Here is a 25,941-nt window from a genome sequence, read left to right on the forward strand (position 1 = left end):
GTCAGTGCTTTTGTGTGGGCATGTGAGTGCTTTATACCCGGCTTAGCTCTGCATTAACCCAACCTCCTTCACTCTCGCTCTCTCCCTTTCTCAGGCTTAGGTTTCAGCATTGCCGGAGGGGTGGGAAACCAGCACATACCAGGAGATAACAGTATCTATGTCACCAAGATCATCGAGGGCGGGGCTGCTCATAAAGATTGCCGTCTGCAGATTGGGGATAAGATATTAGCGGTCAGTCACTCGTGTGTCCTAGCTAGCATGCATGCTAGGACATGAATGTACTCGCAAATACTTCATTGATGGCATCAGTCTCCCACATATTACTGTAAGCTCTTAGCACATGCACACATACACACACTCACACTCACACACACACTAGTGTACTTCAGCAGTATTGGTGTATTAAAGCCAAGATAAATGTAATTTATGGCCTGAGATTACTTTCATTAATATGGTAATAGATGTGTGGGATGGGATACAATGTTTAACTGTAGCTGTGCCACAATGGGTGTCAAGCAGTATTACTGCCATCTGTTGGACGACAGAGAGACTGCAGCATAGTAGGTGAAAAGCAAGTTCAATACTAGCAACATCAAAATGGTGCTGGCATTTCTACTAAATGGTGTCCGATCCAGTGCTTTACTTCAAAATGAGATGTGACACCATGCGCCACCTACGCTTATAACTCTGTTCCAAAATAAATTTATCATCACTGTGTATTAAGTCACATGCAGTATTTCTGGTTTATAAATATATAATGATATGGACACACACACACACACACACACACACACACACACACACACACACACACACACACACACACACACACACACACACACACACACACACACACACACACACACACACACACACACACACACACACACAGGGGTGAGGATGCTAGTGGGAAAACACAAAGGCAGCCCAAGTCAGGTGGGCCGTAATCCATATGCCACGTTCCAGTTGCACTGGGAACTAGGACATTTCTAGTTGAGTTACATTCCACCCGAGTTGACCGCGTTCCAGTAAAACAGTCAGAAAACCAGCCAGGGTTAGCTCTAGCCAGGCTAGCCATTGTTAGCAATAACAGTTGATAACAACACATTACACGGTATGTTGCGCATACAGACGCCATAGCAACATGTCCACAGAAGTTTGTTAGTTAGTTGTTAGTTGGGGGCATGGTGGCGTAGTAGTAGCGCTCTTGCCTCGGACTCTTGCCTCACAGCAAGAAGGTCCTGGGTTCAGTTCCAACCTGGGATGCTGTTGACACTGATCCAGATGTCATTGCAGCACCCCTGCACACTGAGTCTTGTGTAGCTGTACTGTAGTTTGTAGCTGGTTACTTTGACTGGATGCTGATTGAATGGTGCTCTACTCGCTGTGCCTGATCAGGTGAACAGTGTGTGCCTGGAGGATGTGATGCATGAAGATGCGGTGGGGGCTCTGAAGAACACAGCCGAGGTGGTCTACCTCAGGGTGGCCAAGCCCAACAACCTGTACCTGACCAACTCCTACAACCCACCAGACCTCACCAGCAGTAAGTACTCCTCTGCTCGCTCTCTCTCTCTCACTCTCTCTCTCAGGAGGGGCTGGACATTTTGTATTTGAGTGTTAGTAGCCAGTGTGGCTTTGTTAACCTTGCTTTCGTTGCATCTGTGGGGTTTGTTGGTGGCGTGGTTTTTTTTATCCCTGCAGTTGTGTGTGTGACGTGTGTGTGTGTGTGTGTGTGTGTGTGTGTGTGTGCGTGTGTTTGTGCGTGTGCGCGCGTGTGGGTGTGTGTGGGTGGCGAGCAGTGTTGGGCAAGTTACTTTCAAAATGTAATATACTACATATTACTAGTTACTTTCATTTGAAAGTATTAAGTTACTTTACAATATTACTGTCTGTGTAGAGTAACTTGTTACTTAGTACGCTACTTTTGCATTACTTTTACCAAAACAACAGCAGCAGCAGAATGACATTGCTTCCCCGGAACCATCCCGAAGAATAATTTCAACCGCCTTGTGTAAACAAAAAAACAAAAAAAATTCTAAATGTTATTCTTTTCCTTTGTTATTGTCATCTATAGTGGTTATTTGCATACAAACAAATAAGTTTGATTAGGAAATTATTGTATATTTTTTAAATATGTGCTTTGATTTAATAAAATGTAACTCAATTTGTAACTTGAGTTACTTGAGAAAGTAACTGGTATAATATTACTGAAATCCTATAAGTAATAAGTTATATTACTGAGTTACTGCTAAAAGTAATATATTACATATAATATGTTACTTTTGTAATGAGTTACCCCCAACACTGGTGGCGAGGCTTTGAGTTTGTTTAGTTTTTGGCATTGTTAGGTCGCTCTGTTTTTAGGATAAGTTGACTGTTCATTAAAGGAACATCAAAAGTCAAAGTCTCTCTCTCTCTCTCTCTTGTTTTTGCACTGTTGTTAGGGGCAAGGTATCAAGACAAATAAACAAGTACTGATTCTATACAGCCCCAGTGCACATTTGGTGAGCTAAAAACTTTCAAAACACATTGTACAAGTACATATTTCAGCCAAACAGTGTTGAGAATTGTCACCAAAAATTTAAGATATATCAGAGTATACATTAAAATCTTTCTGAATTCAACAAGCAGCTTGTGGGAGTGTGGAAATGTAAAGCAAAGGTGTGAAATTCATCATTAAAGACCCCCTAAAATCTTGTTTCAAGTATATAAAATACCCTACTTTGAATAATAATTTGTGTCTGATGGTTTTCCCCCCACAAAAAAAGGTTAAATTATCTTGTTAAAATGCTTAATATGACTTCCCCTCCTTCTCCCTCATTTAAAAATGCAAAGCAACCAATCAGGGTTATCTAGAACCTAACTAGCCAATCACAACATAAGCTGCGTTCACACCGACCTATTAAAGTTTGTCGCTGGCGTCGAGTTTACATACAAAGTCAATGCAAACGAGCGATTGAGCGTATATTCGCCTGGGAGAATAATCGCTGGGCGTCCGAGCGGCAGAGACAGAGCGATAGGGAGAAAATACGCTCGTCGCTCAAGATGAAATATTCCAACTCGAGCGAAAATACGCTGGCATCAGTCGCTCGCTGTTCAATGCTGATTGGCTGCCGTGTGAGAGCGAGTCAAGGATCACTCTGGCTTGGAACAAACCGCTGGTTTATTGTGTGGCAACAAACCGCATTGACAGGCTGACAGCTGACATGAAGTGAAGTCTGTACTACCGGTATGCAGCTCGCATTAGGAGCACGCTGATAGGCTTAGCTTGTAAACAATGACGGTGGCTCGTAGTGGACAAACAGCATGACATTGCGTAACGTTATATCCCCCACATGTCCGTCATTTCGTGTGCCTGTTGATGAGCGATTTAAACAGAGCGACAGAGTGATTCCAAAGGGTTGACTTGAGCGACAGAGCGAAAAATAAATATCTCGGTGTGAACACACCTATACAACACGGGTTTTCAACACATTCTCATTCCCAACTTGTGACAAAGTGACAACAAGGGTTCCTGATTGATCTGCAGCATATGACGAGTTGGGAGTGAAAATGTGCTGGACCTTTAACTGCTGAATACTGGACAGGGATTTGCTCCAGTATTTGTGATGTTACGAATCATGCTGGTTGGAAATCGCCTTTTCAGTGAGCTCAGAGAAACTTTCCACTTTCAGCAGAAGATTGTGAAAAAAAGTATTCTAGTGTCAAACTCTGCACAGACATCATTCTGCACAGTGAAGCTCAAACATCCAACTGAAGGAACATGAAGAAAAACTGATTTTGGGCGGTCTTTAAGTATACATTTTCACAAAAATAGACATATTGGCTATTTTTATTCAGTAGATGCATTAGGCCTATTTGTAGAACATTATTTGCTTAAACCGTGATGAAGTTTGACAGCATCCCGTTCTAGAAGAGTAAAGAGTCTGACATCTCAAGTTGAGATGATGGCAGACATTTTTTAGACAATCAATTACAAATTATCACTTTGAACAAGGATACTTCTCCTTTGGATCTGATCTTTGCACATGCGTGGTGTATTATCTAGTTCTTTTGCTTGTGTCTATGTTTTTGCAGCATATTCTCATATGGACACAGACCTCAGCCACCCCAGCTATCTGGGGTCAGATTACCCTCAAGCCCTCACTCCCACCTCACCTAGCCGCTTTTCTCCCGTGCTGCATGGCATGATGGGAGATGAAGACCTGCCTAGGTGAGCACCGACCCTATGGCTGCACTCAAATTGTCTTTTGTGCTTAGGAAGGTTCCTGAGTGAAATGACCCCGGAAGTATCTAAGCCATGAGAGCTGGTTGAATTCTCTAAATCATTGCTGACCAATTCGGGGCCTGCTACGTTCTGGCAAAAAAAAAAAAAAAAAAATCTACAGCCGATATGACTGTTTTTCAGAGGCTGTGGCAAGGTCATTAAAGTGATACCATGATATACTAGAAGACATCAGGAAGCAATTGGTATTTGGTACCAACCATGTCAACCTAGCTTGTCGGGAGGGGGTTAAATAATGCTCCAAAATTAGGCTACATTTTGGCGAGGGAAAAACTGGCATGGCCATTTTCAAAGGGCTCCCATGACCTCTCACCTCCAGTTATTCTATGGGGGCTACGCACCTTGAGTTGCATGCACAGGTGTCTTTCCCCTTAAATATGTTTATTTATTTTCTTTTTATTTGTTTACAATCAACTCTAAATCTAACTCTAATAAAATTATAGAATTACTGTTAAACGGATAAGAGTAGTGTTTTGAAAATTAATTTTAGATTTTGACTGTACCACTTTCTCTCAAATATAATACATTTTAATGCAATGTAATTTCACATATTTGTTTTTGGCCGACGGCCCTCCATCCAGAGAAATCTTTTGCCCTTCATAGGAAAGAGTTTGGGCACCTCTAAATGCTAAGGAAAGGTGCTTCAATGCTTCCTTTCTTATCTCCTTTAGCATAGGGTAGACTGGACCATCCTTTATGAAAGGAAAGACTTAATGCCATCCCACAAATCCTTGTGGCAGCAACATTTAAAGCGATACACCATTCAGCCGTTCATGAAAACAAACAGGCACAAAGGGACACTCATTCATTGAGTGAGTGCAGTAGTGTTGGGCCCTTGATTATCTGATAGTAATATCTTTGGGGAATCAACTATTTTGTCACATGACACATCCACAGCCTCTATCAGCCATAACAACTTGTAAGTGCCTGCACTTGTCTATAAGTCCTTATGAATTCTCCTTCACGTCTTTCCTTGACCTCATGACATTTTCCATCGAGTGGTTAGGAAAAGACATAGAACATTTTGTTTTTCAGCCTAAGTGTCCTTAGGTCATGTTACACATGCATATTAAATTATCATTATTATTTTTCAGAAGTAGCACTACTAGTAGTAGTAATAGAGTTCCGCAGGCATGACATATTTGCTAACTCAGAAGTTAGCATTGCGCTGTGTTCCCTCGTCTGGTCCTTGGGATTTTTGTATGGGAATTTTGGGTAGATGCCTGAAATAAGGTCTGTGGTTAACAAAAGTTTATGATACTGAGATCTTTGTGTTCAGCAAGATCATCTTCACAAATGAACACCACTTTTATGATTTTTGAAGAGTAAATGCGATTATCTTGATTAACACAAAGGTTTATAAGCTTTTGTTAACAACAGACCTTATTTCACTAACTTCTGGGTTTTAGGACTCATTCCTGCGGCACTCTATAGTAGAAGGAGGAGCATGGTAACTACAACGAGGAGTATCAGTACTTGTAATATGATTAGTATTAGCCTGGTGTTAGTATCAGCGTTAGTGTTGGTATTTGAATCTGCATTAATATTGATATTCTGTAGTATTTTCTGCTGTCCCGTTTCTACCAGGGACCCTCGGAGAGTGCTGATCCACCGAGGGTCCACAGGTCTGGGCTTCAACATTGTGGGAGGAGAGGATGGAGAGGGAATCTTCATCTCCTTCATTCTGGCCGGGGGCCCCGCTGACCTCAGCGGAGAGCTGCACAAGGGCGATCAGATCCTGAGTGTAAGGACACTATTTTCCTTCGTAATGTTTTGATACACAAATAGACACACACTCCGTAGTGACACAGAGATTCCTCAACTCCATGTTGTGTGTGTCAGGTGAATGGCGTGGACCTGCGCATGGCCACACACGAACAGGCAGCTGCAGCACTGAAGAACGCCGGCCAGACAGTGACCATCATTGCTCAGTACAGACCAGATGGTAAAGCCAGAAATGCAATATACTTGTCTGTCTCTGTCATACTATACAATCGTATGAAGGGTGTTAACACATTGTTAACACATCCGTGTTTGTGTTACTGTACTGATACAACACTTGCTGTAGTGAACATGTGTTGTGTTGGCGAGTAACATGAATGTCTGTTGTCCATGACTAGGAATTAATGTTTACTTCCAAAATTACATGTCCATAATTAAAAAAAATAACCTACTCTCCCATATTGATTGCTGGCATTAATGTTAAACAGATTATGGCTTAGTTTTGAAATTAGGAGTCGTCTGCATTTGCTTATAATAGTAAAAAAAAATAGGACAGAATCTTTATATATATATATAAAAATATATATATACTGTATATATATATATACATATATATGTATATATATATATAGTGTAACTGTACGTTCACACCGGCCAGATTTTCACGTATTCGTGTGACAAGATTACAAAGTCAATGCAAACACGGCAGGAGTGAGATTTTGCCCCGGTCGGCGTGTAGCCACGGTGCGAGAGACATCACATCATGCCGCAGAAGGGCAAAAAAACACACGTGATTTATGCCTTATCGCCCGTTCGCTGGAGTTGAAATGTTTCAACTTGAGCGAATAATAAGCACAAGTTTGCCTTGGTGTGAATGTACAGTAAGAGTGTATGTCTATAATGGGTCTATATGTGTTTGTGTCTTGTGTTTCAGAGTACAGTCGTTTCGAGGCTAAGATCCATGACTTGAGGGAACAGCTGATGAACAGCAGCATGGGCTCTGGGACCACAACGCTAAGGAGCAACCCAAAGAGAGGCTTCTACATCAGGTCTGACTCGACAGCAGTAACACTACACAGAGGGTCCAGCAGGGGGGCTTTCAGGTGATGTAATGGGCCATTCATTTTATATTGGGAACTAGGGATATCCCAGTTGAGTGACGTCACACCTGAGTTATCTGCGTTCCATTTAAACAGTTTGGAAACCAGCCAGGGTTAGCTCTAGCCAGGCTAGGCATTGTTAGCAATAACAGTTGATAAACAACGCATTTCACGGTTTTCTGCACATACAAACACTGTACCATCATGTCCACAGATAGAAGTTCAGAAGAATCAGAATCAGCTTTATTGGCCAAGTGGACACATACAAGGAATTTGACTCTGGTTGCTTTTGCTCTCAAAGTACTCGCATAAGCATACAGAAAAAAAGAAATGTATGGACAAGTTAAAAACAGGCAAGGCAAAAGGGTACATTTATACATTTAGCAGGAAAACTATTGTTGAAGCATGGACCTGCCATCTTGGATTTTGAGGTCGGGGCTGGTGAGGCTTCACGGAGATCAGTGGAGGAACTCCGAGGGCAGGAAACAGGGGCTGTTCCTGACCTTTGAAACGTGAGAAATCCCCAGTTCCCAGAACAAAAGGAATGCTCCATAATGCACCCTCTGGCAGACATATTGGAGGTCCACAACTGGCTATGAACAAATTATTGTTTTAGCCATTTAATCTCTCTTGACGACGGTCTGATAATTTCCCTACTGATACAGTACATCTGATTGATTTTGTATTTAGCATATTTACTAGACACAAACAAGAAAATGCATGTGAACATGGGCCTGCTGTTCGAGTTAGCTAGCTAACAATGTCAAGTTAAAAACCGTCTGTTTGTTTCGGCTAACAGCTGATTCGGAGTAGGTAAGAACCAGAGGACACTTATAGCATTACTGAATTGACCTACCACTATTGTTTTTAGGTATCTCTCTTTTTTGTTATACAATATATTGTCATTATTTGCACTCAGCCAATTCTCGACTGGACCTCCATGTGGCTGTTAGATTTGTGACACACATCTGCAAAGCCTGAGTGTACTCAGATTACTGATTACAGGCTATCTTGATGAATAACAATTTGAAAGAGTTGAAGACTGCTGACTTCTCCCATCGTGGCAGGGCTCTTTTTGACTATGACAAGACTGCAGACTGTGGCTTCCTCAGCCAGGCGCTGGGCTTCAGGTTCGGGGACGTTCTCCATGTGTTGGACTGTGGGGACGAGGAGTGGTGGCAGGCCCGCAGGGTGAGCCCCCAGAATGAGGCTGAGGAGGTCGGCTTCGTCCCCAGCAAACACAGGTCAGACACTCCTCTGTGTGTGTGACAGCCAGGACTGTGTGTGTACTGGTCTCTTGTTTTGTTTCACCATTCACTGCACACCTTGATTAAATCTTTCTTCTCGGTGTACGATTAAAAACGTTCATACAATTGGGAGTTACAGATGAACAGTCATCTTGATTGTTGTTCTTTCTCAAGTCATTTTTTTCTCTTTTCTCTCTCTGAATTTCAATGCTTTTTCTTTGTGCTCCTGACCTCTCCAGGGTTGAAAGGAAAGAGTGGTCTCGCGTTAACACCAAAGAGAGGGTAAGCATTTATTTGACAGAACTGTTTTAATGAGGTGACTCCTCTCAAAGTGTCTCTTAGTTTGAGCCTTTGTGCTTTTCTGTGTTGCAGGACCATAGTCGGGACAGCTTGGGCTCTCAAGGTAAGTTGGCCTGCAGCATAACTGTACAAGAATGCTAACAACCCTGCTGCTCCTCTGGCTGATTTAAGCAAGCTGTAGCCCCAATGATATTGCAGCAAGGACAAGACACATACAGTAGCGGGCGTCCAGGTAGTGCAGTGGTAGATTTCCTGTCTACCAACACGAGGGTCGCAGGTTCAAGCCCCCGTGTTACCTCTCCGGCTTGGTCAGACGTCTATGCAGGCAGAATTGGCTGTGTCTGCAGGTGGGAAGCGGGATTAAGAGTATGTGTCCTGGTCGCTGCACTAGTGCCTCCTCTGGTCAGTCGGCCTGTTCGGGGGGAGTTGAACTGGGGGAATAGCGTGATCCTCCCACGTGCTACATCCTGCAGGTGAAACTCCTCGCTCGTAGGTGAAAAGAAGCGGCTGGGGACTACACATGTATCAGAGGAAGCATGTGCTAGTCTACAACTCTCCCCAGATCAGCAGAGGGGGTGGAACGACGACCGGGACAGCAGGAGGAATTGGCCAAGTACAATTGGAGAGAAAACAGGGAGGGGGGAATCAACAGCTGGATTATGATTAGCTGCTTATGGGTAACGTCAACTTTTCCACATAGGGAAATGATGAGGTGATGATTGAGAGCAGTCATAGGAACATGCACTGAACTCTGTAGAAGGAATCTCCTGCGCTTCAACCCCTCCACAGAGGGAGGTCGGTGCTCTCAGAACAGGACAAAACAATGTAAACAGGTCAATGGGCCACTTCCAAAAGGACTAACCCAATGAGTGAGCTGGAGCACACGAAGTCACTTAAATAAATTTAATAAAGGTACAAAACTGACGCAGTGCGCGTCGAAACGTCAGTTTTGTACCTTTATTAAATTTATTTAAGTGACTTCGTGTGCTCCAGCTCACTCATTGGGTTAGTCCTTTTGGAAGTGGCCCATTGACCTGTTTACAATGCACTGAACTCTGTTGACTGCTTTGCTTGAGTTGCTTGGAGTGAGCGCAGAGTAAGGGCCGGGCAGTTTAAAGGTGCATTCAGTGATGTTTTTGTGTTAAAATAAGTGTTAAATGGCTCTATATTCTGACAGCAATCACTGAAATAGAGTGTTTGGTCAGTGACTTGAAACCCCCAACCCCCCGCTGTCCTCTATCTCTCTCCTGTAGTCCTGCATGCAGGGTGGACGTATCTCCGAACCATAAGTCATAGAGACTTGTGTATGGCGGCGTTGGATTCGGGGTGAAAAAATACATATGGTCCTTTATAAGCATCGCGATCTGACCTTCCGTTTCCCCCGATAATGTAAACTTTTCTCTGATTGGATAGTTTGAGGTCGGCGCCAATTTCTATCCAATCAGAGACAAGTTTATTTTTTTCTGGGAAACGGAAGGTCGGATCACGATGCCTATAAAGGACTCTATGTATTTTTTTCACCCCGAATCAAATGCCACCATCCGTGAGTCTCTACGAGTTACGGTTGCGGAGATACGTCTGCCCTGCCTGCAGGACTACAGGAGAGAGATAGAGGACAGTGGGGGGTTGGGGGTTTCAAATCACTTACCAAACACTCTATTTCAGTGATTGCTGTCAGAAGAGCCATTTAACACTTATTTTAACACAAAAACATCGCTGAATGTACCTTTAATGTTTAATTTCAATAACAGTGATAAGACATTTTGTGTCTGGCTGATGCTTCTATATCCTGTCTCCAGGGAGGGACAACAACTCACACAGTTATGAGACCGTCACACAAGTGGAAGGTAAGACCATACAATAGGATACATCAGCGTGACATTACCACAACAATAAAGTACTTCCGGCTGCCACTGTGGCAGAAACTAGTATGAAATAAAGCTGAAAAGCTGTGCCAAACAAACGTTAATATCTTAAAAACTATACATTACATCGCTTATATTGTGACGTGAGTGAGAGCAGAAGTAGCTAAAGGGTCTCATGTATAATATATGTATGTAGTTTTAAAGTTGTGTGAACTGTCACAGTTTTAAAAAGTGTGAATTTAGTAAAAAATACAGCCTCCTAGAGTGGGCTCCTTGCTCCTTATAAAGGTTGAAAAAAGTATAAAACATGAACTGCGATTTCTCAAACAGTACAAAAGATAAATTAAGTTGAATTAAGTTTGATGGAGTCCTAAAAGTGATGACTTGTTTAAATTTTAAATGGAGTGTCTAGCTTAAAATATGAATGAGTAGTTAAGAGTTCAAAGAGGGCGTAATTTCACCATTAACTGCTGTTTAAAACAAACAGCAGTTGCACCCAGAAGTATAGCCAAACCATTTGTTTACAAAAATGCTGATTCGTCCTATACAATGTTTTGAATTGACATTTTCTTCTAAATTTTTAAGTTGATTTTTTTTGTAATTTATTTTCTTTCTGCCAACTCCTCCCACTCTATCTTTGTCTCTGTCTCTGCTTTCTCTCCATGCAAAGTTCATTATGCCAGGCCCATCATAATACTGGGTCCCGTGAAGGACAGGGTAAATGATGACCTGCTGTCTGAGTTCCCTGATAAGTTTGGATCTTGTGTCCCACGTAAGTATTTATATTGGAATTATTATAGACTCATAAATCCTGTGGTTTTGATGTCAGCGCTGCCACCTGCAGCCATTTTAGGGCGATTATACTGCATCTGTCCTAGAGTGTGATTGGTTTATTTTGCTCATTCGTGCGTTCATTCAAAAAATTTGATTAAATGAATGAATGAGTGATGGTGTCGTCCTCCAATCCGCAGACACCACACGGCCTAAGAGGGAGTATGAGGTGGATGGGCGGGACTACCACTTTGTGTCGTCACGGGAACAGATGGAGAAGGACATCCAGAGCCACCGCTTCATCGAGGCGGGACAGTACAACAGTCACCTGTACGGCACCAGCGTCCAGAGTGTCCGTGAGGTGGCAGAGCAGGTACGTGCTATACCAGGCCTGGGGAGAGAAACTTTGACATTAATGCTGATGATAACACTTGGTAAATGGGTAATTCCAGTCGTCACTTCTGATTGGCTGATGCACAGGTTTATTGAACATTTGCTTCCCTTCTATTACAATGTTAATACTGTTTTATAAAAGCAATAACCCACTAGAGCCTTTTTCACATTAACCCTTGTGCCCTGCATTAGAGCCACGGAGCCCCATTTGATGATATTTTGTCTCTTGGACCCAAATCTGAGAATATTTTCATTGTTACATATGATTTTATCCAGAAGACCATGACTGTGTATTGATTGATAGTAGAGAGATAACAGTGAAACTACCATCAAAGTAATTCTTCTACATTCTCTAATGGTAATTTTTAGTAAATTAAATAATGGTGAAATTTAACCTAATTTTGCTGTGGACCCCCTAGAACACAGATTCCCAACCTGTGGGCCAAGGCCCACCAGGGCCGCAGCGGTATTGCAAGTGGGCCACCAAATCATTACACTGTTTGTTTTTTTTCTGTTTTTTTCTTTTTTTACATCAAACAAATTTAAAACCCCATTACTGATGGACAGCTCCCTGAAAACGGTAACACTGAAAATGCAAGATGTTTCAGATGCTGTGTTAGTGACTGGAAAATAAAAAGTGATCTGAGAACACATTATTTGGCCTCCATATTTTTTATGGGGTTGGAGGTGGGCTGCGAAAGGTTTTGAGATTTTCAAGTGGGCCCTGAGTTGGAAAAGGTTTGGAACCGCTGCCCTAGAACCCCCTCAGGGACCCCCCCCTGTGGTCCCCCAGACCCCACGTTGAGAACCATTATTTGAGAGAACTAGTGCAATGGTTCCTGTTAGAGAAAATATAAGTTCCATGGGCCTTTCCTGGTCAGTGGGCTAGTAGTTGCATATGCATAGTTAGTGCTGTAGGTTAACATGACATGACATCTCACACATATAGATTCACCCCAGTGGCATTGAGGACTTCTCCCTTTGCTGAAACCTTGGACAGTGTGTCGTGTCCAATAACAACTGATAACTCTCTCAGTCAGACTGGAGCAGCGCACACACATTTATCCCCCTCCTCTCTGCCTTTCCTCCTCTCTCTGAGTAATGACTGTCAGTCATTGGCTGAATATTTGGACTCTGTATGACATATCAGAATGTGTACATTGAGATTCAGTCTCTTCTATAACACAGTGTATGAGAATGTATGTTTTTTTAATATACTTCTATAATACAGTTCCTGGCTCATGGTTTCATTCATTTGGTTTATCTAAGCTGTTATAATTATCATATAGCGGATGAGGAGTGGTTAAAATTCCATTCTCTAACAGTTCCTGAGGACCAAGGGCCCTATCTTGGTACAGGCGATATCTCCTATTTGCGCTTGTGCACCTGTTTGCACCTGCCTTAAGGCAGGGAAGATTGCAGTCCACCTTGCGCTAGTGTCCAGGTGTTATGCCGCGTTTTGCACCCCCGCCCGGCAGCAGCTAAACGCATCCCCACCTCATGGGAGCATATTGTAATGATTTATACAGAAAGATGATGATGATAAATGATATAATTGTTTGGGTGACCTCCCTGTTTTTAAGTTAAAACAGCCCCAAAATATGGTGGGGCTGCAATTACTCACATAACTCATTACAACAACGGGCGCAAGCGCAGATTAGGGGCGTGCCAAATCAGTTATGCACGGCACAAACGGGATTTGGGCGGTGTTAAACACCAGAATTATTCACAGGTGTGGCCTGGCAATGCCTGGGCGTTACATCAATCAAACCAGATTCCCGTCTTGCAGTCCCTGTAATACAGTTTGCGTGAGGCATGCTGTAATTCTCAAAAGAAATTCACAGGTCACGAGCACACTCAAAATGGATTAAAAAGTCACTGGGTGCAGGGCAAGCAAAGAGTTCAGTGAAGAGAGAAAAGCCAGCAGTTTCAGTCAAAGTTTCAGTCAAAGACCTTCAAAGACCTTCCTCAGCGTTGTCAATGCTGAGGAAGGTCTTTGACTGAAACGTTCGTTGCTGCTGCCCTGGTTTGAGGAATTATTAAAACCTATGAAAGGACATTTGGAGTTCTGGCTTTTCTCTCTATGCTGTAATTCTCCCCATGCGTAATTTGAATAAGTGTAGGCCTATTGACTGTATATATTATCCCTATCTCATAACAACACCATCACATCATATACCTGTGTTTTGATGCAATTCGGGTTATTTTGTTGACTGGGGTGGGACAATGGAAACGTGTTTGCAGCAGGTAAATGGCTGGAGGATAAAGATTGGAGGTAAAAGATTGGAGGATTTACAGTGGCCTCAATTAAAACTCGGTGAAACATTGAACTGTCGACTCGTGCCGAGGACAGAGAGAAATGGAGAGAGCTTGTGACAGATCCGCTGTTGTACCAACGACCCTCCGGGTTATGGGATAGGAGGTGAAGGTGAATAGCCAATTGCAAGTAGGCTACAATGTACAAGTTTTCTAAAAAAAATTTTTACCATAACCCCTCCTTTCGATGTGATAAAGGTTTCTCAGTGAATTATAGTTGATTGCCTCACCGAATAATCTGCTGGTTACCCAATTTTAGCAGCAGAATTTGATGTCCTGGCGTGGCACATCCGTGCGTAGATTATGGTACGCAGCGAGTATTTTAGCGTTTTAGTATTTTGCTTTTCAAAGCTCTTAGCGCAAAGTAATTGCGCGCTGCTGACGATAGGATAATGCCATCTATCCCCACATTTTAGCACTGAAACGCCTGGTTTGGCATGTGGCACGCCTATGTCCAGTACAATTATAACAGGCATACGCTTGTGCCCGCCCCCAATTTGCATTGCGCCGGTGTTAGACGAGCGCAAACGCTAAATTGCCGCTTTTGCAAAGATAAGGCCCCAACTCTCTTAACACATTGAGTGCCACAGCGCTTCAGTAAAATTGTCTGGAGCCTGTGCCAGATTCACTTCCATTCAGTTGAAAACAGCTATAGAATTTTTTCTATTAGGGCTATATGGACAGGGCTGGACTCTAATGAAACATTGGACACTCCTGCTTCTTTCAAAGAAGAAATTTTGTTTCTAGACAGTTCCATTATGAAATGACAGCCTCTGAAAGAAGAGCACTTTCAAGGGTTTTCTGCTGTCTTTTTTTACTTTTCAAGATAAAGTCACTTTTATGAATACTTTTTGCACTCTAATTTCAAGCACATTCACTGACTCTAGCTAATATTTTCTGATGTAGTGACATGGTGTAGTTCTGTGCAGCCTGCGTGCCCCACCCCCCTCTCCCCCCCTGAGCTGCAAACTCCTCCCCACACGCACACAGTCTATTTTCGCAGCCTCCGTTTTTGCCCCGGGCGGATCCCAGCGCGACAAGGAAATGCCAAACGGGACTGAAGGAAAAGGTTTGGCTGTTCGGCGTCGGGTGCTGCCTTTCTGGCAGGGAATCGTGTGGAGAAACTATATGCAGACAGATAGACAGAGGCAGAGGAGCTCAGTTGTGGGCGCGGATCGCAGCCAACTGTCAGCTGCAGACAGAGCAATCTATATGGCTCTGGCTGCAGCATGCATCGGTGTCTCTTTGATCACGGCTTTCTCCTGCACAAAGTAAAGGATCTAGCGCCAAGGTTTTAGGGTGGCGCAGCTCCCGTGTAGATTTTTAAGGTGGCGCCATGTGATCCCTTGAAGGGATTCATGCTCACTGGCTGGGTACGACCTTAAACAGCAGAATTATGGAATAATATGAATTATGATTTTAGGACGTCCACAGACGTCCTTGGCACTTCTCGTTACTTTTTTTTAGGACGTCCACAGACGTCCTTGGCACTCAATGTGTTAAGAAATGTTCTGTTATTTGGGACCCATTTCTAGCCTACCTCGTTGAGGTTGGGGGCGATGGGTGACTCGCCCGGCTGGTTTCTCATGGACCCCTTGCGTGGGATCCCAGGCACGTTATGCCATAATGTGAACCTTCTGCGACTGAGTTTTTACACATTATTCCTTATCTCTCCCCCTGTGTGTGAGTAGCAGGGGAAACACTGCATCCTGGATGTATCGGCCAATGCTGTGCGTAGACTACAAGCTGCTCAACTCCATCCTATCGCCATCTTTGCCCGGCCCAAGTCACTGGAGAATGTCCTGTACGTCCTGTAAACCTTCAGTACACATTGAGTATTTAGTACAGATATTAGAATGTCCTGTACATCCTGTAAACCTTCAGTACACAGCAAGTATTTAGTACAGATATTAGAATGTCCTGTACATCCTGTAAACCTTCAGTACACATCAAGTATTTAGTACAGATATTAGAATATCCTGTACATCCTGTAAACCTTCAGTACACATCAAGTATTTAGTACAGATATTAGAATGTCCTGTACGTCCTGTAAACCTTCAGTAGACATCAAGTATTTAGTACAGATATTAGAATGTCCTGTACGTCCTGTAAACCTTCAGTACACATTAAGTATTTAGTACAGATATTAGAATATCCTGTACATCCTGTAAACCTTCAGTACAAAGCAAGTATTTAGTACAGATATTAAATACACATCGTGGAACAAAATGTATGATGAGAGATGACTGTGTGTGGTGTTGTGCAGAGAGATCAACACTCGTCTGACAGAAGAGCAGGCCAGGAAAGGAATGGACCGCGCTCTCAAACTAGAACAAGACTTCCTAGAGTGTTTCTCAGGTAAGACCAGAGACCTCGTGTCTAAATGACTCACATGCACAGAGACAATCTATACACACATTTCCAAAAAGAAAACTCGACATGACAACATGTACCACACATCCCCTACACACCATGTGTATCGGAACGGGATTTGGTTATGGGGCGACCCCCAATGGTAAAGGGGGGATAATACACCTGTCTTTGTGCTTCACTGTAGGCTTAGTCTAACCTGGCAAACCATTCTGATCACATGCACACTCTCTTTGGTTCTGCGGATCAGTCTGCCCTCCAGCCTGCCCCTTCCAGAAATGCAAAGTGCACGGGCCAATCAGGGACCTGCCTCGTGTTTGACAACGTAACCGGCCAATCAGGGATGCCGCTGGCAAAATAGTATGGCGGCTTCAGAAGCAACGAGCTGTAACGTTAACGTCAGTTCAGTAGAGTAAACACAGTCGTAAGTGCAGTTATTGCAGAAATAGACTCAATAACAACAATTACACAAGAACAAGAGGATGCACCAGCAGAGTTTCTTGGCAGAAAAGACGTTTTCGCCCTTCTTCCGAGTGGATTTGGATTGGATTTTGCGACGCTGATTGGCTGAAGGAGTTGTCTGTCAAGGCAAGTGCTCCCGCCCACTGAAATTGACGTAGGCAGCTCAGCGGCCAGACTGATACGTAGAGTGAAACAGAATGTGAACGTTATCAGGATGCTTTTTTTACCAGGTTAGACTTAGTCACAATCAACTGGATTTAAACTGGTCATGATTATAATGTTCAGTTTTATGATGACACTTTGTGCTAAAAATAACTCTTCGGATGGCGATAATGTGTGCATTTCAAACTTCATTACTGTCGCTATCACTTCTTACCATTTGACAAATTGTCTCTTTTCTCAATTCTAAATGTCAATAAACACCTTCAAATACTTCACAGCAAAGCTGTGATTACTCAGATTTGCTGCAACGTGTCATTTCTGCTTTCCTGCCAGAACTGAAATCGGGTCAACATGGAGCATTTTAACAAATATTTATCACAAATCACAGAAACCGGGTGTCAATATAAAAGTTTGCTCGCTAATCCGCTGCTGTTTACAATTCATAGCAAGAAATCTGAGCAGGTGGCTTATGTGACATTTATAAATCTGAGTGTAAATGTGGGCACGCATCATGTCAGCGGAAGCGTGTAATAGAGATTTGTCACTTTGTCAATCTGCATTGCTTTAGATGTGGATGATCATAATTCATGATGCATATTAATAGACTCACCAGGCCAACGCATCTGATTATCTTTGTTTCCACTGTGTCTCCTGTCCTCCCTCCTCCCCTCCGTTTCCTGCTGCTCTCCTCTCTATTCTTTATTACCCCCCCCCCCCCCCCCCCACTACTGTCCCACTGCAGCTGTGGTGGAGGGCGACAGCTTCGAAGAGGTTTACCACAAAGTAAAGACAGTGATCGAAGAGCAATCAGGGCCTTACATCTGGATCCCCACTCGGGAGAGGCTGTGATGCTGCAACCCATCCCGCCCACACCACCCTGCCCCCTCCACCATGCCCCCAGCCCACAGCCAGCCTTGCCTGTCTGTCCGTCCTCCAGCAAAGTCAGTGCTTAGGCCATCACAGAGAGTGACACACGAGAGAGACAAATGTATAACACAAAGACACACACAGGAAGTGACACGGTGGGACAAAGAACGATACCAAAAAATAACAACAACAAAAAGGAGGGAGAGAGAGACGCTGAGACAGATGTGAACACAGAGGGACGTGTAATTAGACAGAAAGAGACTGACAGAAAAGATGTAATCAGTATTCCACTTTAATGAGGCAGGACTGAGCGCTGAGAGAGAGTACAGAGGGAGACCCAGCAGGGACGGAGCACAGGGTCCAAACCACCTCGCCCTCCCCTTCTCTCTCTCTCTCTCTCTTGAGTCTCACACCTCCTAAACTCCCCCTAACGTCCGACACGGAGGTGCCAAAAACAACCACCGCTCTCTGCTTCCTCCTTTTTATATCACCTTTGCTCTTCTCCTCTGCCTCCTGTCAGCGCTCCCTCCATTCGGGACAGGACACGGGGGGGGAGGCAGAGAGAGAGAGAGGGTCGTCCAGATCCTGCTGAGTCCCTCTTGATCAGAGTCTTTTCTTGCAAAAGAGGTTTTTGTTTTTGTTTTCCTTGTGAGTCTTCTTGATTCTGGGCGTGAACTAAGAACATCTCAGTGACCGAGACTGGCTTTTTTTTTTTGCTCTATCACCCATTTACAGATATTGCAAGGAATTATTTAAAAGCAGTTCAAATAATAATATTAATAATGATAAAAAAAAAAACACTCATATGCTGAATTTGTGCATGCATCCTCAAAGACAATGGATACAGGAGAGCAAAACAATGGGAAAACGGGTGAAGAAACAGAAAATAAAAGGACAGAGGCAGATAAGCAGGAGATGTTCTCCTTCTGTCCCATGAAGGGAGAGGAGAAGAGAGACACGTGATGGCCACCAGAGGCCAGCCCTGAGCCAAAGTAGAAGCTGTTGACATCCAGTATAGCCTCTGCTCTCTTATGCACACACACTCTCACTCACGTACGCCCACACACACACCCACACACACACTTGTAGAGTTGTAACCTCAGCTATAACCTAGCACACTGCTCTACAGTACAGGGGGACTGGCTGTTCTGACCCGCCTGTCAGATTATCTCTAGGTACAAACAGCCGCGCTGTTAGCCTAGCTTCACCGCAGCATCGCAGCCAATCAATCCACTGTCCAAAACAATTCCTCAGCCGCAGACATACACACTGTTTCCAATGGCCACAGTAACAGCCATGGTGTGTGTATGTGCGTGCGTGCGTGTGTGTCTGTGTGCGCATTTGTGCACATTTGTGTGTGTGTGTGTGTGTGTGTGTGTGTTGTGTGTGGAATGTCCTCTTTGCGGGAGGAATAGGTCTTCTTTTTTCTCAATCTTCCACTTTTTCTCTGCTTTTTTCTCCCTCTTGTGTCCACACAGATTAAAGCTAAGTCATGTTTAACAAATAAATGGCCTATATATAAATATAAATATATATATATATATATCTTTTTTATGACAATTTCTAACGGGACTTAGTCTGTAAAAATCAACATCTCCAAACAATATTCCATTGATTTCTTTGGTGCTGTTTGGTTGTTGAATTTACTCACGTTCCCCATTTTATTGTTGTAAAAGCCAGCCAAGCCCGACACAGAAGTCATTGAACCATTGAAGTGGATGTAAAGCAGACCTCACACTAGAGCTTTGGACTGACATATTTGACATGGTCTTGTATATGTTCAAAACTAATTGAAATACATGTATGATGCAGTTGTGTGTGTGTGTCTGTCTGACTGTGTGCGCGTGTACCTATGTGTGCTCGCTGCTTGTGTACGCATGTGTGTGCTAGGCGACATGAAAGTATACAAATCTAATTATACTATATCATGATATTATTTATCCTTTATAATATATGATTATAATAATGTATAATATATAAATGGGTGATGTATGTGTGTGCTAGAGTGAGTGAGAGAGTGAGACGTGCACATGAAGATTTAGTGCAATACTGCTATGATGTTATGCAACGGAGATGGGATTGTGTGTGTCTTCGAAGATTATATCGGTATTTATAACGTTTGCACTGACAGCATTATATGCTACAGGTATGGACAGGAAAAAGGGCAAAGGAGTGGACCCCAGGGCTTTCTAAGCACGTCTTTGTATTTACTTACAATTTGTTCTGAATTCTGATTATAAGAGTGAAGGTAGAAGTGCTGGTAGAAGTGACCGCTCATATTTGTTGTTTCTTTATTTTCTCACTTGCTTCTCTCGAGGTGGAACAGTTGAAGCTTGTGAATGAAGAGTATCAATGTTTTTGTTTATTGTTTGTTATTTATTAGGAACCGTTACTGGTTCCATTTTACTCACTTCAAGTCTGTATATTTTTGTATATTATTTGTTTTTGTTTTCTTTTCTCTTTTTCATATCGAGACAGTTGTTTTTGGGTCCTGGTGTTGTAAATAATATTGGGGTGCCGTGTGGCTTTGGATTTAGCCGTGCACATTGCTGAATTGATGCAAGTAGAGAACCCATCATCAGAGCCACAGCCCAGTTAACTGTCCAAACACAGTGACAACACCTTGAGTGGGGAACACACACGCGTGCGCGCGCGCACACACACACACACACACACACACACACACACACACACACACACACACACACACACACACACACACACAAATATATCAGCACTTCCACACACCCATTTACATGAATCACAGAAACACCGACACATAACACATTCTACATGAATGGAATAATGTTTTCAATTTCTTTATTTGAGGGTTAAATGTATTTCTTAATATCTCTCTCAGCCATCCGTATCATAGTGTGATATTCCTTATAAAAATATATGAATTTTTACAGAAAAAGACATAAAGTTACAACAAAGTCAACTGATGCAGAAATATCTATTTAACAATGACAATATCAAGCAAAATAAAATGTTCCAGTTCAGTGAATCGCTTGTTGTAAATTAGCTATAAAATAATAAAACTTAATTTAAAAATGCTTTCTGAAAATTGACTTTGCAATGTTGTTTTTCTCCCTGTGTTGATGATGATTTGATGCCTCAGTTACACAGGTGAGAGTGCAGGGAGACAACAGTCTGGCCAGTGGAGGGCGCTCACTCTAAACAGACTCTCAGTCCCACAGCAGACGCCCCCTCTTTCTCCCCCCTCTCTCATCGGGGGAATAATTTTCTCTTTAGAAAAGCACACAATGAAGATGAGTCCAGTTGATCTCCTATTATGCTTTTTTTCATGTATTAACACTATAAATGCCAGTGAGTTGTGGGGGGGGGGGGTCAATGAGAGAGCCATATAAAGCGCTATAACCCTGGTTTGGACACTAAAAGTGATTCTAAGTCATTGAGGGAGATTGCATTTCACTTCTAAAATTCAAAGCAACAGTCAATTGTCTGCAACTTGGCATGTCCTGCATTGTTCCAGTTTTTCTTTACTAGAATGAACAGAGAAGAGGCCCAGGGATGATGTGCGAAAAGGGCCATGAGCAGGATTCAAACCCCAAACCTCTCAGATACTGGAATGTGTACTGTACTGTATGTGGTGTGCAGCGCAGCCCTTTGAGCCCTCAGGTTACCCCCATCCCCATTCTTCTGTTATCCTCCTATCTCCCACAAACAGGTGTTCTATTATCAGAGGATATACGAGTACACTATCTACCCAGGAGTTGGTGGTGTCATGTAAAGTGAGATCCCAGGGCAAAATGGATGCCTGTTTGAGAGATGGATTACATAGAAATATAGTAAACTAATACGATTATACTTCAAAGAGAGTAGCTGAGATTTCTTCTTTAAGTCACTGATTCACTGGGTATGCTGACCTTGCAGAGGGATCCTATCCTCATTATAGAATATCATTACGGATCCTTGTTTCAAAATTCTTGGCCTTTCTGAGAAACAAATGTACACACAGTCCATAGTCACTTCCACATTTAATTGGCAGGGAGTATTCGAACTGAGAGATGAATGCTTTCAAACAGAATAATAAAAAAAATAAACTGAGGGAAATGAAGACTGTGATTAGAAACCAATTTCATCCCAGGAAGAAGCTGGCAGAGTAAAGTTAAAATGTCAAAGAGCTCTAAACCACAACTCCGGTCTGGTTATTACCAGCAACACTGGTCCTGGTCCTCACACTCTTGAGAACCTGCACTGTTATGACCAGCAACTCTGGTCCTGGCCCTAAACCAAAAGATGTACATGTAGCAACAAATTGTTGAATTGTGAGTACATCATTACATGGGGGGCTAAGAAGATAACAGGACATGGACAACATACATACAATTACAATACATGAAGTATTTAAAAGTCCGATCATATGGGGGATAGCGCTCTTTCTATAGCGCTCAGTTCTGCAGTGGACCAGGTCCAGTTTGTTTGAGGAGCGGGTCAGGCGTTGGCTTATTGCCGCTCGCTCAGGTGGGAGCCAGTTCCTGAAGCGGTCAGACCCTCAGAGCGAGGTGGCAAACGCTCTGGTCAGGTCTTCAGGCCGGGAGCTGAGAGAGGGAAGGCCAAGGCGGCTACAGGCCTCTCTGTAACTCATTGAGTGCCAGCCACTTTTGGAGAACGGACGCTCCCAGTGCCAGAGTTTCAGAGCGTTTTCAGTGATTTCTCGAGGCCCACAGAATATTGTGTGATATTACTATGTAAACACCGAACATGCCCAAAGAACGATGAGACTCTCTTCTATCATCAGCAAAAAAAAGTTTATTGATATCATTTTCCGTTCTTTAGTTATGAGCCGGAGAAGATAGGTTGTTTTGAGCAAAAAGAGACGTTTCAAATTAGAAGCTGAGATAATTAGCCTTTTGTGAAATGAAGCATTTCAAGCACATTCACTGACTCTGAAGCTAATATTTTCTGATGTGACACCTCAAAAATAATTTCCTTCAATAAAACAGTGAAAACAAAGGAATTTTGTTTGGCAAAATAATATTTTTTAGCTACAACCAGCAGCGCTGGCCCCTGCGTGCGCTGCTGGTTGCAGCTTCTTGCTGGTCTTGATTTACTGCTGGTGGGCATCAGATATTCTAGCTTGTGTTGCCAATCCTGTCCTGCTGTCTGGGTCTGTCTGGGTCGGTGTTGTATGCTGCCCTGCGTGCCCCCCCCCCCCCCCCCCCCCCCCCCCTCAACTGCAAACCCCACCTCCGTGGGTGTGTCTCTGGTGGCTCTCTGCTGAGTTTGCTCTGCACTGAAAAGTGCGCTACATCCAGCTTTTTTACAGCGTTCCACGTGTATTTGTTACCGGCTCCCATCGCTTCCAGTTGAGAATAATAACAACTCCACAACTAATCATGCGGATGGGCTATCGCAGCGGACACGGAGGGGCTCAATTGTGGCAGCAGATTGGCTGCTGCAGGCACAGCTAACGTTATGCTTCATGCATATCGATGCATACCGATGCGATTTCCGTTTCCCCATGACTTCTTCTCTCTTTTTTCCTCGCCTTTCTCTAATCTGGAGAGCACTGTCGCCACCTAATGGGTCCCTAAAATAGCTTTTACACATTCAACATCCACCATACTTTCACAGGAGATGGATCTGGCTTTGATCCACGTCCCACCGTCAAAAAACGCAATTGACGACAATCGTCGTCATTGGCACTCTACGTTAGTATTCGAATTGATGACGATTGTCGTCATTGGCACTCAATGAGGTAAGATGTCAAATCCCGGCCCAGGATGATCCGCACCGCTCTGCGTTGGACCCTCTTGATGGCCTTGGACTGAACGCCAGTAAGGCCTGAGTGCCATACTGGGGCAGCGTACTCCAGGGTTGGTCGGATGTAGGTTGTGAAGATGGAAGTGAGGTCGTCTGGTGGGATGGCAGTCAGTTTTTGAGGCGTCTGAGGAACAGCCGCTGGCTGGCTTTTTTACAAAGGTGGTCCACCTGTTCGGGCCACTGCAGTTTGGACTGGATGTGAATACCCAGGATCTTCAGGGTTGGGACCTTCAGAAGTTCAGTGTCGTTAATTGTGAGGTTTGAGAATGTGGGGGGGGATTTTGTTGTATAGAAGTGCAGTACTTTGCACTTCTTGGGGTGCATCACCATTGCGCGCTCAGAGGACCACCTCTCCAAGTCATCGAGGTCAAACTTCCAGCGCTTGGCGGTTGCGTGTTTGGCTGCGCCGTTGATGTAGGCTATGAATATCCAAGGGCCCAGCAGTGTCCCCTGGGGAAGGCCGCATGTGATTTTGACACTGTCAGAGAGGGATCCGTGGTAGCGCACTGACTGTGATCTGTCTGATAAAAAGTCCGCTATCCACCTGGCCAGAGATGGACGGAGGCCGAGCTTCAGCATCGTAGTGATGGCGAGGCCGTGATCCACACGGTCAAATGCTTTGCTGTAGTCTGTTGTGACCAAAGAGCAAATGGTTCCCGGTCTGTCCAACGATCTATAGAGGTCATTTGTCAGGTCAAGGAGACTGTGTGTTGTTGCCCGGCCGGGTAGGCACCCAAACTGCTGACTGTCAATCTGGGGCAGTACCAACAATGCTGGTCCTGGCCCTCACACTCTGAGAACCTGCACTGTTATTACCAGCAATTATTCACAGCCTCCTTTTTAGCTGCGACCAGCAGCTATAAGGTCACTGTGTGTGTGTGTGTGTGTGTGTGTGTGTGTGTGTGTGTGTGTGTGTGTGTGTGTGTGTGTGTGTGTGTGTGTGAGAGAGAGAGAGTGTGTGTGTGCCAGGGAATCAGTTTTTCCCCCTGAACCTTCACACATACAGTACACAGTGTGTAGCCTATACTGTATACACAGTGTGTAGCCTACTGTATACACACAGTGTGTAGCCTACTTTATAAAACGGCTCTCTCAAATCAAGCAATCTGATTGGTTCACAGCCATTGTATAAATCCAGTAACCGAGTCCAATAACCCATGGCCATGGGTTATTGGTTGCCATGGCAACTCTCTTACTAAAAGCCTTTGGTTACCTCAAAAAAAAACAAATGGTGGAGACAGCTGTCAGATCCTTGTGAATCGATCTTCGCTTATAACTTAAAATTATGTTTTGTACAAGAATAGATGCGGGCTAATGTCTTCTTTGCAAAAAAAAGGCTGTTAACCCCGCATTTAACCCTGCATTTAACCCCGTAACGTTAGTTGGTGTCGGGCTTTGCAGAAAGCACTCAGCTTCTCAGCAAGCGCTGAGAATGCAGCGCTGCGCTCGAGCTGCCTGTCGGGGTTTCCAGAAAGCTCTCAGCTTCTCAGCAAGCGCCAGGATTGGCCAATGTCAACTTCAGTCTCCAGAACGATCCAATCAAATCACCCGCACGTTCTTGCGGTCCCGCCTTACAGTAGTGTTTCAACTGACTCTATCAGAATACCATGCCAGTCGGACTTATAGTGTTATTATTATTATATTATTATACTTGGAAACCGTTTTATAAAAGCAATATAGCACTCGAGCTGCGTGGTGTTGTGGCATACAGTATATCCCGCTGATACGTTGTTATCCCACTCGGCCTGCGGCCTCGTGGGATAACAGCTTATCAGCGGGATATATTCGCCACAACACACTTGCTCTCATGCTATATTGCTTAAGTATACACTAGTGTGTAGCCTACTGTATACACACAGTGTGTAGCCTACTGTATACACAGTGTATAGCCTATACTGTATACACACAGTGTGTAGCCTACTGTATACACACAGTGTGTAGCCTGTATACACTCGTGTGTATCTTACAGTGTGTAGCCTATACTGTATACACACTGTGTGTATAAAGTAGGCTACACACTGTGTGTAGCCTACTCTATACACAGTGTGTAGCCTACTGTATACACAGTGTGCAGCCTACTGTATACACTAGTGTGTAGCCTACTGTATACACTAGTGTGTAGCCTACTACAGTATATACACAGTGTGTAGCCTACTGTATAGACACAATGTGTAGCCTACTGTATACACTAGACTAGTGTGTAGCCTACTGTATACACTAGTGTGTAGCCTACTGTATACACAGTGTGTAGCCTACTGTATACACTAGTGTGTAGCCTACTATATACACTA

At 43.7% G+C, this 25,941-nt stretch overlaps 1 protein-coding gene across 1 annotated transcript in view; it reads left to right on the plus strand.

Moving 5' to 3' along the window:
* Positions 1-17,842, plus strand: part of dlg4a (discs, large homolog 4a) — a gene marked incomplete at both ends in the record, with an annotated part of 88,612 nt that extends 70,770 nt beyond the window's left edge. Inside the window, 15 exons of the mRNA XM_083646474.1 lie at positions 95-231; positions 1,399-1,543; positions 4,078-4,213; positions 5,873-6,029; positions 6,128-6,230; positions 6,942-7,056; positions 8,175-8,351; positions 8,594-8,636; positions 8,739-8,757; positions 10,454-10,501; positions 11,190-11,291; positions 11,491-11,663; positions 15,694-15,803; positions 16,266-16,357; positions 17,736-17,842. Of these exons, the coding sequence (XP_083502600.1) occupies positions 95-231; positions 1,399-1,543; positions 4,078-4,213; positions 5,873-6,029; positions 6,128-6,230; positions 6,942-7,056; positions 8,175-8,351; positions 8,594-8,636; positions 8,739-8,757; positions 10,454-10,501; positions 11,190-11,291; positions 11,491-11,663; positions 15,694-15,803; positions 16,266-16,357; positions 17,736-17,842 (1,664 nt within the window). The remainder of the gene's footprint in view (positions 1-94; positions 232-1,398; positions 1,544-4,077; positions 4,214-5,872; positions 6,030-6,127; positions 6,231-6,941; positions 7,057-8,174; positions 8,352-8,593; positions 8,637-8,738; positions 8,758-10,453; positions 10,502-11,189; positions 11,292-11,490; positions 11,664-15,693; positions 15,804-16,265; positions 16,358-17,735) is intronic.
* Positions 17,843-25,941: the final 8,099 nt, after the last annotated feature.

The sequence above is a fragment of the Poromitra crassiceps genome, assembly GCF_964638095.1.
Source record: "Poromitra crassiceps genome assembly, chromosome: 1".
NCBI lineage: Eukaryota > Metazoa > Chordata > Actinopteri > Beryciformes > Melamphaidae > Poromitra > Poromitra crassiceps.